Source organism: Ursus arctos, unplaced genomic scaffold (genome assembly GCF_023065955.2).
Source record: "Ursus arctos isolate Adak ecotype North America unplaced genomic scaffold, UrsArc2.0 scaffold_11, whole genome shotgun sequence".
NCBI classification, from domain to species: domain Eukaryota; kingdom Metazoa; phylum Chordata; class Mammalia; order Carnivora; family Ursidae; genus Ursus; species Ursus arctos.
Genome location: NW_026622775.1, coordinates 48749163 through 48769108, shown reverse-complemented (window position 1 = coordinate 48769108; position 19946 = coordinate 48749163). Strand labels below are relative to the sequence as shown.

Sequence of the window (19946 nt, the reverse complement as noted above, 5' to 3'; positions counted from 1 at the left end):
ACCACACGTAGAATTTAAGTAAGCAAAATCATTCCCTTGTGATTCTGAGTTTAAATAAGCAGCTGTATTGAGTATATTGATTTAGCTCTTTCTTCATTTAGATTCTGTCATCTTAATAAGCTGATTCACATTAGACATGCATATTAGAATGAAATATTTCCCTAATGTGCACACATGCCAACTCTTTATTAAAATAATAAAAAGAGCTACTTGTTCACAGGATTTAGATTATTATGTTATACATATTTGACTTAAAAAGCTATTTGCTCAATGACTACCATATGTGAATACATTTACAAAATTAAATAAAAAGCAAGAATAAATAAGACCAGATATTTTTTAGCTATCAGGATGGGCATGGCAATGATGTTTTTGCAACCTTTGTACATACAATTTTCTTTAAAAATTATCAGAGCTGTTACATAGGGAACGGACAATTAATCTTTATTTTGAGTTGATACAGCCTATTACAATTTTAAAGATTTTTGAAAAGGTTCTGGTGTCTAGTCAACATATTTATTTACTATAAGATTGGTAAGAATTGTCTAATAGATAAAAAGCTATTTTAGTGGGAACAAACTAAATACAAATAAACAAGCACTTCTCTGGATAGAGAAGGAAGATTAAGGGAGAACTTCCAGGGAATGCCACGGTAATTAATCCTATTTAACATTTTAAAGCCCCATAAACTTTCTGGTAGAGGAAATAAGGCAGCAGAAACCAGGTGTTTGACTTAGAATGGCAGTGGCAATGCCAGTAGGTAGATCTTCCTGTACTGGCAATTTCCTTTCAAGTGCTAAAGATTTCAGGAGGGTAATAACAGTTAGCACTTAGCAAAGAAAGGTAAGGCCTGTGAATGTTGGTTTAGTTACTGCTTGGGGCTACAATTAAGAAACAGTACTTTCAATTCCATCTGGAACCATTAGTAACTAGTTTCAAATATTCTTTTTTTTAATGCTGTTCATAATATGTACAAGACAATTGGAAAATTAAAATTTTGTTTTTAAAACATTTAAACATATCTTTTATAGCATCTTTCCTTTGGAATATTAAAGTACATTTAAAAATTGGGCATTCACATTCAGAAAGGCCCTGTGAACCATATAGAATGCTTTAAAAATAAAATATTTTCTTTCCATTAATGTTATCTCTTCAGCAGGTCTTTCAAAAGAATTAATGCTGGCCCTATTGATTTTTTAAATGTTACAAAGCCTAAACGAGAACTTAAAAGATGTAATTAATTTTTATGTAATCCTTTTCTTCCAATACACCTATTGCAGGATAGCATCGGTTATATATGATTAAACAATTATAATTTGTAATGTTAATTATTTACTCTCTGCCCTTTCACCTTGTTTATTTTTTAGAACACTGTTGACAATCTGTAATTATCTTGTTTATTTAATATTTTGATTATCTGTTCCCACTTATCCTCTCTAGAAAATTAACTCCGTGAGGACAAAAACTATGTCATTCTTATTTACCACTGTATCTCCAACCCTTAGCACAGTTCTTGGCACATGTTTGTTGTCAAAAAAGTAAAGACAAAAGGAGGGAGGAAGGGAGAGGGGAGAAGCAGAAAAGAAGTGTACAAGGAGATGTTCGGAGAACCATGTAGTAGAGAAGCCAACCCATCCATATCAAGTATGTAGGAGAGGCTTAAAGATAATGCCTGAAGAATATGTATTTCTAACAAAATATATTTATTTCCTGACCCCTTAGGCTTTGCTGTAATCTACACATTTGTCAAGTAAAGAGTTAATATATCTTCTTCCCCTCAACTTTACAAATGTGATGTACTTTCTTTAAAATAGTGGATCACTGAGCTCTGATCTACTGAGAGCACTTTGATTATGACGTAGTCATGATTAATTTGAGGAAAAATAACTTGCAAAGGATGAGGGAGCTTTCTTCTGATGTGCTTTTAAACATATGATAGGTGTTGTTTTTCTGTCTCTACCAAGTAGAGTAAAGAAAAAGACACAGAACGGGAAGATTCTACTCCATTGTCCTCTTACACCCTCACACCGGTGGCCTCATCACCATGACCTGACTTGAGACCATCAGAATTGATCCCATATATTTCTTCTCTTTAACGAGAGTCAGTATAATAATCTTTGATTTCCAAGTCATGATACATGTTCAGAAAACTAATATCCACGCATCTCCACAGCAGGGAGACAATCCTCTCTACTCACTTCTGGCATTTTCTTTTTTTTCTTTCCAGTTTTATTTATCCTCAAATAACTTATTGTCTGACATACTATGTATTTTACTTATATATTTATTTGCTCCCCCTTTACTAGCATATAAGTTACACATGGGAGGGATTTTTGTCTGTCTTGTTTTCAGAGTCTAGGAGTCTGACACATAGTAGATAGTTAAAAATGATTTGTCAAATAGATATCTAAATAAACAAATGAAGGAGAATAATAAGGAGAATAGTTTACTTTGGGAGGGACAGGGTTTTTTTTGTTTTTGTTTTTAATTTTTATTTTTTTTTTGTTTTGGGATAAAAAATGAATATAGTATCAAAATACTGAATCATCCCTGAGTTATTACAATGCCTCATGCAACCTTGACAGTTCTATTACTTTGAAATTAAATATGTGTCCCCTTTGGGATGCTGTGTATTTGAGCTCCCTGGATGACATACATTCTACTAATACTTCTATTTTGTCACACTGATTCTAATCTCTATGGAGCCCAAGATTCATGTAACCTGATTTTTAATCATTAAAGAAAATGAGACTCTTTGTCTTTTAGCCTTAGAGAGTTCACCAAACACTGGTAAATTTGGGAAACGTACTCGGTATTTTACAGTAGGTAACAAATGAAATTACGAGTAATCTCCTTGACTAAAGCTTCATTGTAGGATACTTAGATAACAATATATTCAGTGAGTCTGGCTTTATCGTGATCACTAGTTTAGAAATAATACATGTGTTTTGAGGAGCCTAGACTGGGAAGTTTTTGGAACCAGTGCCAGACATAAATAAAAGAAATTCTGGCAACTATGAAAGCTCTACAAGTTTGGATCCCCTGTGTCAATGAATGCTTAATGTATTACTGTGCACTTGGGAAGGAAATCTGCTTATTTTCTGTCATACTTCCTTGCAGACATTCAGACACTTTGATAAGGTTATCAAAACTCTAGATATCTAAAGCAATTTCTCCATTTCTTGAAAGGTCATAGGAAAGTATCCCTCTCTTTTGGAATACCCCAGACTGCACATAGATCTATCAGGAAACCTAAAGGAGAGAAGAAGTTACTAGGAGATATGTTTTAAGTAGACTGTTTTTTGTTTTGTTTTGTTTTGTTTTGTTTTTAAAGATTTTATTTATTTATTTGACAGAGAGAGACAGCTAGCGAGAGAGGGAACACAAGCAGGGGGAGTAGGAGAGGAAGAAGCAGGCTCCTAGCGGAGGAGCCTGATGTGGGGCTCGATCCCAGAGCACCGGGATCACACCCTGAGCCGAAGGCAGATGCTTAACCACTGCGCCACCCAGGCGCCCCAAAGTAGACTGTTTTTTGACCAAAAAATGGAATAAATGTAGAAAACATGTATTTGAAATATTGATAATAAGATAAGAATCACCTATCTCCTGTACTTGGGCATGATGCAATATAGGTGAACAGAGTTGGGGTTTTTGGTTTTGGTTTTTGGTTTTAGAAAACTTCTAGCCAGGACAATTTGCTTCTCTAGGGCACACTCGTTAAAACAGCACATCCAGCTTAAGTTGTATAACATGGTCAAATCAAGATCAAGATCAAATCAAGATCAAGCTAGTCTTGTGCCAGCATTCAGGAAAAAGAGGTAGAGGTTCATTCTCTTTGTCTAATACATGATTTAATCAGAGTAAACTATTGAAATAGAAAACATGAGACAGAAAATGATGAAGATTTTCTCTAGGTTTTTCCAACTCATTCTCTTTATGGACATGTATGAGAATAATAAAAAAAAAAAAACACTAAAAAATATTATTAAAATACCTGACCAAATTCTTGTGTCACTGCATCCTTAAAATCACTGCAATGTTTGCATTGCAGATCTTTAGGAAGAGCATAGTGAGGTAAGATGAAATACACTGCCCCCCTACCACCCGGGAAAAAGTCATTTTCCATGATCTAACAAATAACAGATGGAGAATGACTGAGAGCTCTGTTGCTTTCTAAATAGAAAAGCAGTATTAGTTTTCTCATTAGGCTTATAGGAGAGATGGCTTCAGCCATTACATAGTTTTGTTAATCCCTCCAGCTGGACTGTGCAGGAGTGTAGGGCTTAATACTCCCTCTCAACAATATCTATTTATATGGCTCAATTAAAGCAGATAAATGTTTTGCCTTTTTCTCCCTCCTCTAAAGCAGCGAATAGATGCCAGCTTCACCAATGAAATGTGAATACATAACGCAAAAGTAGATGACCCAGTATATTGTGGAAGTTCTATTTGGCAATGCGCAGATGGCTATGGAAGGGGGCTGGAGGCTCTAGTGACCCTTAATGCTAAGCTCCATCCTCAGAGCTACCGCTAGAGCTCATCCACACTCAGGTGTAACTGAACTTGTAACATGGAAGTGTTCCCAAAAGGGTGAAAGAAAGAAAGAAAGAAAGAAAGAAAGAAAGAAAGAAAGAAAGAAAGAAAGAAAGAAAAAAGTTCGATAGCATCTGAGAATCTTTAGAAGTTGGTATCACGAATCTGCCATTGATCTAACAAGGTCTGAAGCACACTGCTTTATCAAAAACAGTAATACATTGTGAGTACACAGCAGTGCAAGCTGGTGTGGAAATCAGCTGTGAATTATTCGAATAGAAGCACATTACATTTAAAAAAAAATCATTACTTTTGACTTTAATGATTACTTCTGAGTGCACATTATATATTGTCTTGCATCTAAATATATGAGTGTATGCGTGTTTATGTATATATATGCGCGCGCATGTGTATAATCTTCACGATAACCATGAGAGACAAATGTTACTATCTTCAATTTCTAATTGAGGAAAGGTTAAATGATTTGCCAGAAATTATAGAACTGTTAAGTGGCATTGGCAGAAGCGGAACCCAGAGCTGGCCGATTTCAAGAGCCTGCGTTTTCTGTTCGCATGGCACCGCCTTTTAAGAAACACACACTATAATGCGCAGCTGGAAGCAATGTGAAATGCGGCCTCGGTATGTGGGAGAAAGTGACAAGCCATGGACACAGCGATGCAGCCCCCCAGATGGATAGGAATGCTTGAAAAATCTTGGGGAGCTCTTCCATTTGAGAAGCAATAGTCAAAGCAGTAGACTATAAAAAAGCTACAGCCTCAGTCCGTAGGACAGAGCACAGAGTAGAAAAGCAGTTTGATGATTTTTCTCACCCACACTTGGATAGATTTTCATCATCAATTGGTGCATTAATTCTCTCTGGCTCCTGGAAACAGTCATTTGCTTAATAGCTCTTTTGTGACGGAGGGACTTAATGCACAATCCCAAATGGCTTAACTTCCAGCTGAGGAGGAGTTTAGGCAGAGAAGAAAAAAAAAAATCTAACTTCATTTTTCACAAATAATTTGAAGATGAAAGTTGGAACAAACGATCTCGCTATTTTGTTGAGAAAAGAGTCCTGTTTTATTTTGACAGGGGTCACTGAGATGTAGGAGGCAATTTTCATGTGGAGAAATTTCCTTGAGTCAGTATAAATGGAGCAAACAAAATGAGTGAAATACAAAATGTCCTTGTAAAGTTCATATTTTTCTGAGTCTTACTGTGAAATTTTTGTATTAGAAAGTTTGGACTAAATTCTAAGTACCTATCTGAACGTTTTAACTTTATATCTTTGGAATGGTTAAAAATAATTGTCCAGTAACCAAAAATCTGGATTTTTCATAGGTTCAGTTCTTTGCCCTACTGCAGACTTAAAATGATCTATTAAATGATTATTATGTATAATTAATTATACTATAGAAATGTTAAGTTGGTTATAATTATATGGTTTAATTTCCTTGTCAGGTGATAAAACAGGAAGAACTTGGCAAGGATCTTTCTGGTTGTACTTTGTATGATCTACTGAAATACGATGATTTTAACTCTGACAAGCACCTGGCTCTTGAAGAACTTTATAGAACATTCCGTGAGTATAATATTCATTCTCTAATTCCTCTTCGTTCTTTTTCCTGTTTCTTTACACAATACAGTGTGCTTGCTTGATCACAAGAGTACCGGCTGTTTTTTTAAGAGAAGTGATATAAGCAAGATAATTTAAGTACTTAACTGTATTGAAACATATGTAAAAATGAAGGAGTTTAGTAATTCTAAAAATGAAAAACAGGAGCTATAGGCTGGCTAATTGAACATAATAATAAAAAAAGAAAAAAAGAAAAAACTGGGAATACTTGATAACCCTGGATATCAGTTCTTATTGATTTTAGTTGAAAATATTAATTCCACAATGTTGTTTCTAAGGTTCGGAGTAGGAGCAGCACTTGACTGGTTTTCACCATATATCAAAAACAATTTAATTATTTACACAGTGACTTTTTTCTTTTTTTTTTTTACACTATTGGGAAACCAAAGGAGATTACTAGTTAGAGTTTGCATTATGTTAATAAGTATAAGAATGGAAAATCGTATTTATGTTAAGGTACTTTGGAATAATTTACATATGCTTCAATTGCTTAAAGACTTTTTTAAATTGACTATATGGGCTTGATAAAAGGGAGTTATAAAGATAATCTGGCTCAAAAAAATTACCTATCAAGTTATCCTTTAAAAATAATTCAAAGAGAAAAGACTAGGGGACAAAAAATAGAAAGGAAAGAATTAAGAGATGTGCACAAAAATTAAGTTAAATGGTTGGTATTTGAAAATCACAAGTTCAAAAGTATTTAATTCAGCACTGAAACCAGTATTTTTATTTCTATCTATTTATCTATGTATTTGTGTATCTATCATCTATCTAGTGATCTTTAATATGTTATATATATACACACTTATATATTGCTTTCCAGAAAGGCAGGAAATAGTGTATGCACTTGGTGTGAAAAGATCTCTTCTGAATTATGCCTCTGCCATCTCTTGGTGGTCTGATGGTAGGGAAATGACTTAAATTTCTGAAAATTCATATAAACAAGTATAGCAATTTTCTTGTCACATGATAATTTTATATTAAACATTAAATTGTATGTTACATAATATTTGGTACAAGCAAAATAATATATGTGAACCAGTTGCAGGTTACAAAGCTTTAAGGCAAGATATCAGTATGCTCTTCAGATTTAATTAAATTCCGTTTCCATTTCAAATGAAAGGGCAGGATAACAAGGCAGGATGACTCCATAAATAACTTAGGAGTATGTCACAAGGTGAGACTATATTTCAAAGGTAACAGCAAGAAAGCAGTATTATGTGTTTGTATGAAGAAACTAAAGCACAGAGCGTTAAGAACTAAGTGCCTGCGTTTATAATTACACCTCTGTCAGAGGCGCCTGGGTGGCTCAGTCTGTTAAGTGTCTGCCTTCCGCTCAGGTCATGATCCCAGGGTCCTGGGATTGAGCCCCGCACCGGGCTTTGCTCAGTGGGGAGTCTGCTTCTCCCTCTGCCTGCTGTTCCCCCTCCTTGTGTTTGCTCTCTCCCTCTCTCTCTGTCTCAAATGAATAAATAAAATCTTTTTAAAAAATAAAATAATAATAAACCTCTGTCAGACTATGAAGTCTATGTGTTTTCCACTAAACTTCACTCCATTATAGGCATTAGTTTGTGTGCTCACGGTGGCAAGGAGAAGATATTATGGTCTATTAGGAAAGAAATTACATTTATATTTATACCATCCTATTATATTATTATATAGATACTATATGCAAGATAGAAGGGATGACATCATAAAAAAACCTACATAAAATATTAAGTGAATTGAAAATATAATCTCCAGTCTGGGAAATCAAGGAGACTTTTTGAAGGTGGTAGCAATTGAATGGATATGGACTTTAGGCAATAGGAGATTGGAAACTGGACAAAAAGAATAGCATCCATAAAAAGTCAAGTGCATGATATATCAGGGTATTTACAGAAACTAGTTCAACTGTAAGATCTGTTCCACGTCTGAAATTCTATGAAATATATAAATTAGTATTACTATTTTACTAACTTGTTTTATTAAATAAGCAGTCCAATCTGCCAACTTTAAACCCTCATCCTTACACTATGCAGATACATGGATCGAAGTAAAAGAAATTGAAACTTGTAGCAAGAGCAGAACATATTTTTAATGGTATGCAATTTATCAAGCATCAATAAGATAATTAAACGGATGTCTGTGTAGAGTATTCAAAATATAGTTATTGTTGATGATGAAATGGTGGCGCTACAAACTAAAACAATAAAAATAATGTATAAAAAATATGTTATTTTTATGACAGCACAGCAAAGACTGAATAATGATCCCTGGCAATATCAGTAAACAAGAACTTGTCCAGAATACTGCTGCTTGCCCCTATCCCAGGGAAAAAAATGGTACTGTGTTTTGAGATATGATTTGATGTTGGTAAGGAAGGCAAGGTGGGACTGATAATTGTTCTGATAAAGAAAATTCTACAATTCAGAAATCTGTATCATCAATAAAACATTCAATAGAGCAATAGTAAAATGTTGTCTATGAAAGAGCTAAAATATACTCAGAACTGTTGGAGTTGAAAGGGAAAAAAATCTATATGATTTGGGTTAACTATTAGAAGGTAATATGGTAACAATTTTATGGAAATTATTTATAGTAAATGCAATGAACTTAATGAATATTGTAATGTTTCTGCCATTAGGTCAAAATTATGTATAACAAAAAAGGTCTATGTCTTTAATATTCTGAGTCATAAAGAGATATTAGGTAATGAAAGCACTTGGCAATCAGCAATCATATTATGATCTTTTTTCTTTTTGTGTAATTGCAAAACTATCCCTTAACAATGATAAAATGATGTTCGCATAATCATTTAGAGAAGATAATGTTTTTCTAAGTAATGCTGGAATTATATGGAATATTTTAATAGTCTTTCAGGTCTCACCAAGCGATTTTCTGGAAAGTATTACATTTTCAGTGTTGCACTTATTTAAACAGGTCATCAAACTATACAATGATCCCTCAGAGATAGCAGAATTAATTTGTATGGATTGTGTCTGCATTAGCAAGAGGTATTTATACTTCTTCAATAGGAAATATATATCTATTTCTTTCTTCCATCTGTTATAATACTTTACAACTAAACCCACTTTAGTTTTGTGAAGTTTAGTGACAGGCTTTTTATAATGGCATGATTTCAAAAAGTCACTGTATTATAAAATACTAAGGTAGTTTCATGAATAAAAATGTGTAACAATAGTGAGAAAAGTAATCTATTCAAAAATCATATATTAAGTACCCATGTGCATAGAATGCTGTGATAGTTAAAGCAACTTAAAAAGATTGTTTTTCTTTCCCTTAGGAATATATAATCTCAGACAGACAATGATAAAAATGGCAGATCTAATATGGTTAAAATAATCTTTTTTTTTTTTTTTTTACGTCCAGAATGATTCCCCCAGATAATTCCTAAAAAGAAAACCCAGAAAACTAGAAAATCCCTAAATGAATGTACAGAGGAATAAACTAAGTCCAGAGAAGTTAAAAAAAAAAAAAAAAGAAGAAGAAGAAAAGAAAAGAAATTCTCTTAATCCATTAATTATTTGCCAGTAGATACAGATTTTTGGAGTTCAATTTATCATTCTTTGTGCCATGGTATAAAATGGAAGAAAGTAAAGTAAAAGGTAATGTGCAAACAAGAAAAGGTTAATGATAAAAAAAAAAAAAAACACAGCTGCATAAGGATCTCTGTAAAATAGCCTCCCCAACCCTTTTTCGATAAGATGAATTATTTTAATATTTTACAACAGGCATTGGATGGTATTCTTAATTTTTTCTCCAGAATTTTGGCATTATTAAAAAGGTATTTAAAATAAATCCTCAGCGTGAGTATCAAATATTCTAAATCATGCCTAGTTTGATTAACAAACTTGGAAATCTATTTAATGGGATCAAATAAATTTTAAATGAGGTCAGTGGCATAGTTTTGAATACTTAGAGGAAATACTAAATCCTCTGGTCAGATGGTGAACACCTTTCACACAGTCATTTTGTTGTCTTGAATATTTTCAGTAAAGTGTGTAGATTTTTCAGTGCAAAAATTTCTTATAGAATTAAAAATGAGTCAGCAGTGCCATTATTAATCATAAGGACTTGAATTAACATACAAGGAACAAGCACTTTATTTTCTTCCCATTCAAAATTAAATTGAAATGTCTTGATTGTTTGATTTACATGGAGCACTACATCTTCTCTTTTAGTCTGTAGGTAAATCCAAATGATTTGCCATCAAACATGACCAAACACTGAATTAAGGCAATCAGTTTCGAAAGTGATATTCAGATAAATGTTTGTTTACTTATTTTTGCAGTCAAACTCAATTAAGATGATAAATTACCATGATAGGATTTTGATTTTAGGAATTAATTGTTTTTATTTCTAACTAGCAAAAACTGGTACAATTGGCTCTCCAGAAAAGAATATTTGTTTTGAGAATGTTTTCTATGTACTTTATTTTCTTAAATTATGTTAAATTATAAATTGTGAGTTAAATTATACATTGTTTTGGCTCAAGTGCTAAGTTGTAAAATTGTATGAAATGAGGAGTTTGCGATTCTGATAGATTCTTGAAATTCTACTAAATTCTTATGAGTTGCAGTTCCCAAAACCATATACTTGTATTTCAAGATATAAATATGTATTCTAGTAGTTCAAGTTCTAATGTCACACTTAAATAAATCTCTATCAATTCAAAATGGTCTTTATGTGTGGAAGGATCCAAAAAAAGATGTGTTTCTACTAGGCGTGAAATAGTTTTTTGCAAGCATAATGCATCGACTGTGAGCATTTATACTGAAACTAATTGTATAATAGTTCTTTCTCCTTTCTTAAAAAGAAGAGGTAATTAGGATTCTGAAATTTTAAAATATTAAAAAAAATATAGAACAGTTATTTTAAATTGCCTAACTATTCATGATTATATTCAAAATGTCATCTCTCTTTATATGAAACACTTCTTAATGGGATACAGTTTTGATAATGACATTTTAAGGAAAAAAATCATTTTCTAGGAAATCACAATTGCTATAATAAAAATATTACTTATTGGAACCATCTAATAATCAGAGCAATGAAATATGAATATGATGTTAATATTCATAGATATTAGGTCATTAGTATATGAAAGACTTTTTTTGAGAAAAATAGCAGTTTAGTGAGAATTAAGACTCTTACAGTAAGGTGGGTTAAAGGTGACAGGCCCAGGACTAAAGGAGCAATAGGAGCAATAGTAATAATATAGAGAGGTTGTCATATTTGGACAATAACTTACAAGCAGAATCCTCTCAACTTGATGAATGATTACATATACATGAGATGGAGAGGATAGGGTCAAGGATAATGTCTAGTTCTCCAATTTGCATACCAAGGTGAACAATGATGCTGTTCATTAAAGTAGGGCACACAGGAAGAGAAGCAAGTTTGGGGAGATATGCTGAGTTAAATTTTCAACATATTGGCATATTCTCATAGAAACATTTGGTTGGAGAATATTGTGGCCTAGAGCTCAAGTGGGAGTTCAGGACTACAAATAGAGATATGGGACATAGAGTTAAATTTTGATATTCTGGCAGGAAATGGGGTAACCAAGGTGAGTATGTAAAGAGAGAAGAGATGAGCAAAAGAGCAATAAGGAACTAAAACTTAAAATTAATTAATTTAAAAACAAAACACAAACTAAAAACCTCACTTAGAGAGGTAGGAAGTAAACCAAAGGACTACATCATCATACAATTTTAATAAAAAATTGTTGACCGCAATTTCCTCGCCTGAGTTCAAAACAAGAGCATATATGACAGATAAATAAATGGTCAGTAGGACCATTGGCAAGAAGGAGGTCGTTGGTGACTTTGGGCACAACATTTTCAGCAGAGATGTAGAGGTAGAAGCAAAAGTGCGGGCGGTTGAGAGGTTAAATGTAAAAGAAAAAGAAAAGTGAAAGAAAAAAAAGTGCTGAGCAAAGAAGCAGAGCACGCAAAGCATACATTGAGTACATGTTTAGTTAAAATCCAAAATAGGTAAAACTCGTCTATGGTTTTCGTAGTTAACCTGAGGGTTGCCTTTGGAGGAATTGGCAGGTGATGGTGTGGGAACACAGGGGGAGAAGAGGGCTTCTATGGTGCTCATAACATTCTACTTTTTAGACTTACAAGAAATCCCACACTGGTTTGGGAAAGGCTGTATTAGACATTGGTATGGCTACTGAAGAATAACCTCATACACAGATCTTTGTACTATGAAACCCTGCAGCAACTTTAATTGCCTGGCACATTGGGAAAATAACTCTTCTACAACATACTTCGATTAAAAAATTAATTCACTTGTTTGTGTAATTATAATTTTCTGTATTAGAGTTTATAGATATGCCCTGACTGTTTTGGTAAATAAAGCTCAGCACCATTCACTTACAGATAATTTCCACTTTATATTACTGTTGTTTTATCTAAGTTCTTTAGACCTTATAGGGAAAGGACTGTCCAACATGATTGTTGACCTATAGACATGTATTCCAAAAGGACAAATTGGTCTTAAACAAAATAAATTATTTTTACATACCAACTGTGAAGAGAAAGACAACAGGTAAGGCAACACCAATTTAAACTATAATTTTAAAAAGAATGAAAGTCTGAATTTTTATTTTCCATTTTAAGATGACCCTCTCCTCCCAATTGCTAAGATTACCTTAATCTTTGGTAGCTAGTGCACCTTTATGTTTCTTCTTATACCTATAGCCTCTATCATGATTTCTCACTGGTAATTTTGCTTCCTGACCTAACTATTTGGTACTCCTAAAAGCAGACAATTAGATATTTTAGCTTCTCTTCTATTACAAGTGAAACACTTGTATTTATTTCTTAAAGTATTGACTCTTTTTTGTCACATAGGTATTGAGAGTAAGGCCTTTTCTGACACAAAATAAAATTGAAATAAGAAACAATAAAATGGAAATTGATTATTCATTCTTATTTTTCCACACTGCACCGTATCTTGTCAGTCATAACTTAGTGGGTCTGACTTAAAATTACTTTCCCCTGACTTCAGCATGGTATTCAGCAACAGAGTTAGCCTGAGACTGTTTGGGACTCTCAAAATCATTTCTGTAATTCATTGGTACTTTGGCTTTGTTAACCCCGTTCTTTATAGCGATTTCTCAGAAACTCCTTGAATTGAGCCATGCATTGTGCTTGTGTGGTTCTGAAACCCTATCTGCATGGCATCTTCTTCATAATGGCTTTCCTTTGGAGATCACCAGCTACACTGCCCCCCAGATCTGATCCATTTGGGCGTGACAGAGTTGCTGCAGCTTAGCACCAAAGCCTTAACTTCAACTTAAAGTATCTCAGTGGCACCTGGCGGCTCAGGCCGTAGAGCATGTGACTCTTTTTTTTTTTTTTAAGTTAGGGTTTTTTTTTTGTTTGTTTTTTTTAAAGATTTTATTTATTTACTTGACAGAGAGACAGCCAGCGAGAGAGGGAACACAAGCAGGGGGAGTGGGAGAGGAAGAAGCAGGCTCCCAGCAGAGGAGCCCAGTGTGGGGCTTGATCCCAGAACGCCGGGATCACGGCCTGAGCCAAAGGCAGACGCTTAATGACTGAGCCACCCAGGCGCCCTGAGCATGTGACTTGTAATCTCAGGGCCATGAGTTCAAGCCCCATGTTGGGTGTGGAGCCTATTTAAAAAATAAATGAATGAATAAATAAACAAACAAATAAGAAGTATCTCAGATTTCCTAACTGAGTTTGTACTAGTGGAATTTAATTGTTAACTGGCTAACTATTGTTCAACAGTTTAAAACAATTTGAATGTAATGTATCATGTTTTAATTAGTAGCTGTTTTCTGAATTCCCTACTCAAGGTTAGTCTGAGGGAACAAATTTCATTTCCATTTTCCAGTTGAAAGTTTCTTTTTTTTTTTTCTTAAAGATTTTATTTATTTGAAAGCGAGAGAGGGAGAAAAAGCATGAGCAAGGGGGAGGGGCAGAGGGAGAAACAGACTTCACTCTGAGCCGGGAGCCGGATGCGGGGCTCTTGATCCCAGGACCCTGGAATCATGACCTGAACCCAAGGCAGACACTTAACTGACTGAGCCACCTGGGTGCCCGAGTTGAAAGTTTCTTTATAGGATAGTGCTCTGTCAAATGATCCATTGTGGAGGCATTTATCTATAAAATGAATGCTGTGATATACAAAATCAAGTGCTTTTTAAATATATAAGATAATCACACATGTTTAGGCAATTAATCTTTTAAAAATATATATATTTTTTAATTCAAGGATTTGGAAGCTACTACTTAGAAAATACTTTTTTGCTAAGCATATTTTAATATATAGTTATTATTACCGTTACATATTTTTAAGTCAGCCGGAGGCCTACCCTCTTACTTGAGAGTTCTACCACCTTCATAGAGTGGTTACATGGATATAACTTGATAAAGCAAGAAGTTTTAAGTAGGCCTTATCAATAACATATAGAAATCATAAGATTTAAGTCGAGTATCTAATATTAGTTTGAATCCATCCTGTCTTGTTAAAAGAAGAAGAAGAAGAAGAGAAGAAATGAACCAAAACAAGATAAATGGATTTTTGCATTTTAATAAATTTTAAGCCAAATCACATATTAAAAGGTTGGCCAACAAACTTTGCTTTCATTAACTCCCATAATACCATATCCCTTTTAACAATGACTATTTTTGTTGTAGTAGTTAAAGAAAACAGAAAGGCACAAAAGGCAAAATAGAAATTACTTTTAATTCCATCATTCAGTTATAATCTCTTTGATATACATACATGTACATATTTTATGAAAATGTCATTATGTTAATATTATATCCTCAAGATTTATTTTAATTATACCTTAATTAAGTAGGGAAACATATCTCAATATTAACAAATGTAGCTTAACATGTTTTTAATGGCTTGCATTGTATGAAGTTACCATAATTATAAAAATTATAATCATAACACTACATTTATTACTATTCCCAAGCTATTATTTCTCTCTAAAGATCAACACTGTCCATTTAACATATAATACAAGCAAAAAATGTTTGTCATCCTAATAACTTTTAATTTTGTAGCAGTCACATTAAAAATTAAAGAAATGAGTAAAATTGATTTTATTAACATTTTATATATCCCAATATATCTATATTCCGAATACTCAGTAGTCATTGACTCCCATTTTGGACGGTATATTAGAGTGTTAAAAAAATCTATCTAAAATTCTATTCCAGTTTTTTTATAAGTAAAACTGTATTTATTCAGGGACAACACTGCCATCTATGTAGGAAATCTATAGATTCTATCTATTTATTTTTTATTTTGAGATATAATTGACATACAATATTATATTAAATTCAAGTGTACAACTTATCGATTTGACAATTTAGTTATTTTAAATATGAGGTTAAGCACATATTCCAGGTGTAAATAAACAACATAGTGTGAATTTCATATCTATTTTTCTGGAAACCAGAAAAATGCACACTTACAGGATAAATGTAGTCATCTAAGCAACAAAATTATATCTTCAAAGTAAATAAGATGTTTATTTTAAAAACAGAATTCAGTGGGCATCTGGGTGGCTCAGTCAGTTAAGCATCTGCCTGGGCCTTGGGTCTTTATCCCAGAGTCCCGGGATGGAGTTCCACATCAGGCTCCCTGCTTGGTGGGAGTCTGCTTCTCCCTCTGCCCTTCACCCCACTTGTGCTTTCTCTCTCAAATAAATAAATAAAATCTTTAGGGGCGCCTGGGTGGCACAGCGGTTAAGCGTCTGCCTTCGGCTCAGGGCGTGATCCCGGCGTTCTGGGATCGAGCCCCACATCAGGCTCCTCCGCTATGAGCCTGCTTCTTCCTCTCCCACTCCCCCTGCTTGTGTTCCCTCTCTCGCTGGCTGTCTCTATCCTGTCGAATAAATAAATAAAATCTTTAAAAATAAATAAATAAATAAATAAATAAATAAATAAATAAAATCTTTAAAAAAATTTTAAAAATAAAAAATAAAAACAGAATTCAAGAGGCGCCTGGATGGCTCAGTCGATTGAGCAACTAACTCTTGATTGCAGCTCGGGTCATGATCTCAAGGTTGTGGGATCAAGCCCTGCCTCAGACTCCATGCTCAGGGTGGAGTCTGCTTGGGATTTTCTCTGTCCTTCTCCCTCTGCCCCTCTCCATGCTCATGCGCTCTCTCTCTCTCTCAATAAATAAAATCTTTAAAAAATAATAAGAAAATAAAAATGGAATTCAATAAAATATATTTAATACCACCCACTTTCAACCAGTGCCTCCCAAATGTTGTGTTATTGAAGGATCATTTAAATCATATATCCCCTGTCTACAGGTAGCACCTTTATATTTTCTGAATTTGTAATAATTTCATTCTTAAGGACTATTTTTCCCCCCTCTATTTAAAACAAATGCACCGACCATGTATATCTTCCCGTGAGAAGCTGTTCAGTCGAGAATTAAAAGTATTACTAGTCTGAGTTATTTCCATCCAAAACTAAACAGTGAAACACTCTCAGGAAGCCTTTAAAACCTTATATACCACAAGGATTAATATCTATATTCATTTTTTTTAAGTGTTAAAAACAGCTCCAGAGTATTTTTACCTCTGAGAACCCTAGGGGCTTTAATGTACTACACTGAATATAACCTAATATTCTTTTTTTTTTTTTTTTTTTTAAAGATTTATTTATTTATTCGACAGAGATAGAGACAGCCAGCAAGAGAGGGAACACAAGCAGGGGGAATGGGAGAGGAAGAAGCAGGCTCATAGCGGAGGAGCCTGATGTGGGGCTCGATCCCATAACGCCGGGATCACGCCCTGAGCCGAAGGCAGACGCTTAACCGCTGTGCCACCCAGGCGCCCCTGAATATAACCTAATATTCTTTAAAGCTTAGGAGTTACTGAAATATTTTGTAGTGCACAGAGTCATCACGATAAAAAAAATGCATGTACATATGTAAATATTTATGTTAACAAGATATGTGCAAAATATCTTATTAACATGCCTTATAGTTATTCAGTGGTGATACTTTGTATGGCAATTCCTTTTATAGATGTTCCAAAGGAGTAACAAATTAGTTTTTAACAAACATTTTAAGAATTGACAGGATAAATTAATACACATCCATCTTTATACTTTTATATAAGTAAGAAATTTGATGAATATTATCTATATAAATGATATATATCTGACACTCTGTTTAGTAATCCTCGATCTTTTGAATGCTGTTCTCTATTTTATTCAATAACAGACTTTAATTTCTTAAAAAAAATTCTATTACAGCTCTGTCCGTTACTACGTAATAGACCTCTAACTCTGCAGTGATATTTGACGAATGAGTATTTAGCGTAATCTACTACTATCATCATTAGTAAATTTTGGAATGATGATTTCTTATAAAAAGTATATTTGTCTTGAAATTTTAATGACTGTTATATCTTTAGGTGACAATAAAAATAGATTGAAATGAAATAAATTTCTTAATAAGGAAAGAAAGGAGACATTACACAAAGTGCTGCTTAGCTGCCTGATTGAGGATTTTGTGAGGCATGGAATACTGTATATCATCTGCAATACTCACTGGGAAATGTGTTCATCCTAATGGAAATTGTTCCTATAAAAAGGAAATTTCAGTAAGCTTGTTACCGATCATTTAGGTAATGTAAATAGACCCTTGGTGGTGGTGACCAGCTGGGATGAAAAAAAAATTTATGAGAGATTGCAGAAGTTACAGATTGCAAATCATCGTGAGAGGTAATGTACACTTATTGCAACTGCCTGGAGGACATCGATGGACTGCTCTTTCTTCTGTCAGTTTAATCGGTCACTAATGATAATAATATATTATTTAAAAAATAAGGGAATTAGGGGCGCCTGGGTGGCACAGCGGTTAAGCGTCTGCCTTCGGCTCAGGGAGTGATCCCGGCGTTCTGGGATCGAGCCCCACATCAGGCTCCTCTGCTATGAGCCTGCCTCTTCCTCTCCCACTCCCCCTGCTTGTGTTCCCTCTCTCGCTGGCTGTCTCTATCTCTGTCAAATAAATAAATAAAAAAAATCTTAAAAAAAAAATAAGGGAATTAAACATTTTGGTAGATGATGTATTTGTTGTACTTGGTCTATTCCCAAAGGGTAAACAATTTCACCCACAAATAAAAATTAAAAAGACAAGGTAGGATGGAAAGAGGGGAAAGTGAGACAGAGAGGCAGACAGACAGAGACAAAAGAAAGAAGAGAAGAGAGACTGAGGAGAGAAAGAAGAAAGCCAGGCAAAGAAGAGTAAGAGTAAGTATTTTGTAGTTTAAAGCTTAGCTGTGAAATAATCCACTGACACATTTTTACATATTAAGATTAATATTTCAAGTTACAATTATTAACTTTATATACACAACCAACATTTGTTATGCTCATGTGACATTATCAAGGCTAGTCACTACAAATATAAAGATAGATAAGAAAGTTTCTCTTCTCAACTTTAGGAAATTAAACAAAATTTACAGAATAATATGGTATGGAGTAAAAGTGACTTGTATAAAATACAATGTATAAAATGCAATGAAAAAGAGATCACTCTCAGGAATGGATTCTAAGCAGAGATAACGTCTGAATTAAGCATACCCTCCGTATAGGAGTTGTGGAGGAGAAAGTCGGAGAAATCAGGTGCTTTTCTAGCTGGGCAGAGCATATCAGCAAAGACTGAGGCGTGGGAAATTGCAAGCAATGTGGGGGTGAGGGAGTTGGAAGTGCAAAGGGATAATTAGTGAAAAAAGAATCTTAGGATGGAAGCAGGGGCTAGTGCTTGAAATTCCATGAATACTATTGAGAAACTGAGATAGTCTATTTAGTGACAGGCAAGACACTGGCAGCAATATGGAATCGTCAGGTCTAAATTTGGAAGGTTCACTTCTAAAGCTGAAAGCAAAATCTGGTTAAGAAACAAGATTGGTAGATTAGTGTAATCAGTGGTGTGTTGAAGTCAGTGATTAAATTTTCAGAAATTTTGCTATAAAGTTGATATCACATTGAAAACTGGAAATTAGCCCGTGGTGGGAACCTTAACACCATAGACATTAACCAATGCTATAAATCACAGTCCTACCCCCTGATCCCACCCCACCCCCGCTCAGAGATCTGTTTTTCTTAAATATTTGCCAGAACACTGCTGACTAAAGGCTGCAATCTGCTAGTGTTAAATTTGAGGGATTGAACAGGGGTAATTGGGTAATTAAGAGGGTGTAGATTTTTTAAAAATATTTAAAAGAAGATCCCCAAAACACTTGGTAGAGGATAAAGCTGACAATTTCTAGAAAAGAATCTTTGAATATATACATTTTGCAATACGAAATTGGTATTAGTAATAATTGTAACAACATGTTCCTGTGATTTACAAAGATATCTAAATAAATTAATTGGTGACAATTCTTGTTTAGTTCAACTTCACATTCAAAATATTCTCATTACCTCTAGAAATCTTAATGTGACATTTTATTATAGTAGAAATAATTTATATATGTGATGTAATAGATTTTTGATAATGGAAAGAAGTAATGAAAAATTTGTTACAAAATTTTTGAACTACTCAAGTAAAAAAATATATTAACTTTTTTCTTACTGATAAAAAATGGACATTGAAATGAAATGATATTGAACTAAATTAGTTTAGCAAACTGAAGATCTGAACCAGTGATTGTGTTTGATGGTATATGTACAATTCATTTCCATTGACACAACTCATTTTATTAGAATCATCTTTTATAAGAATTTCCTATATTAACATTCTGAAAACTACA

At 33.8% G+C, this 19946-nt stretch overlaps 1 protein-coding gene across 4 annotated transcripts in view; it reads left to right on the top strand.

The window, feature by feature from the left end:
• Nucleotides 1-19946, top strand: part of FSTL5 (follistatin like 5) — a 701705-nt gene that overhangs the window by 385313 nt on the left and 296446 nt on the right. For all 4 annotated transcript variants that reach the window (XM_026499588.4, XM_026499587.4, XM_057310158.1 and 1 more), the window contains exon 6: nt 5995-6115. In XM_026499588.4, coding sequence (XP_026355373.1) covers nt 5995-6115 — 121 coding nt within the window. The remainder of the gene's footprint in view (nt 1-5994; nt 6116-19946) is intronic.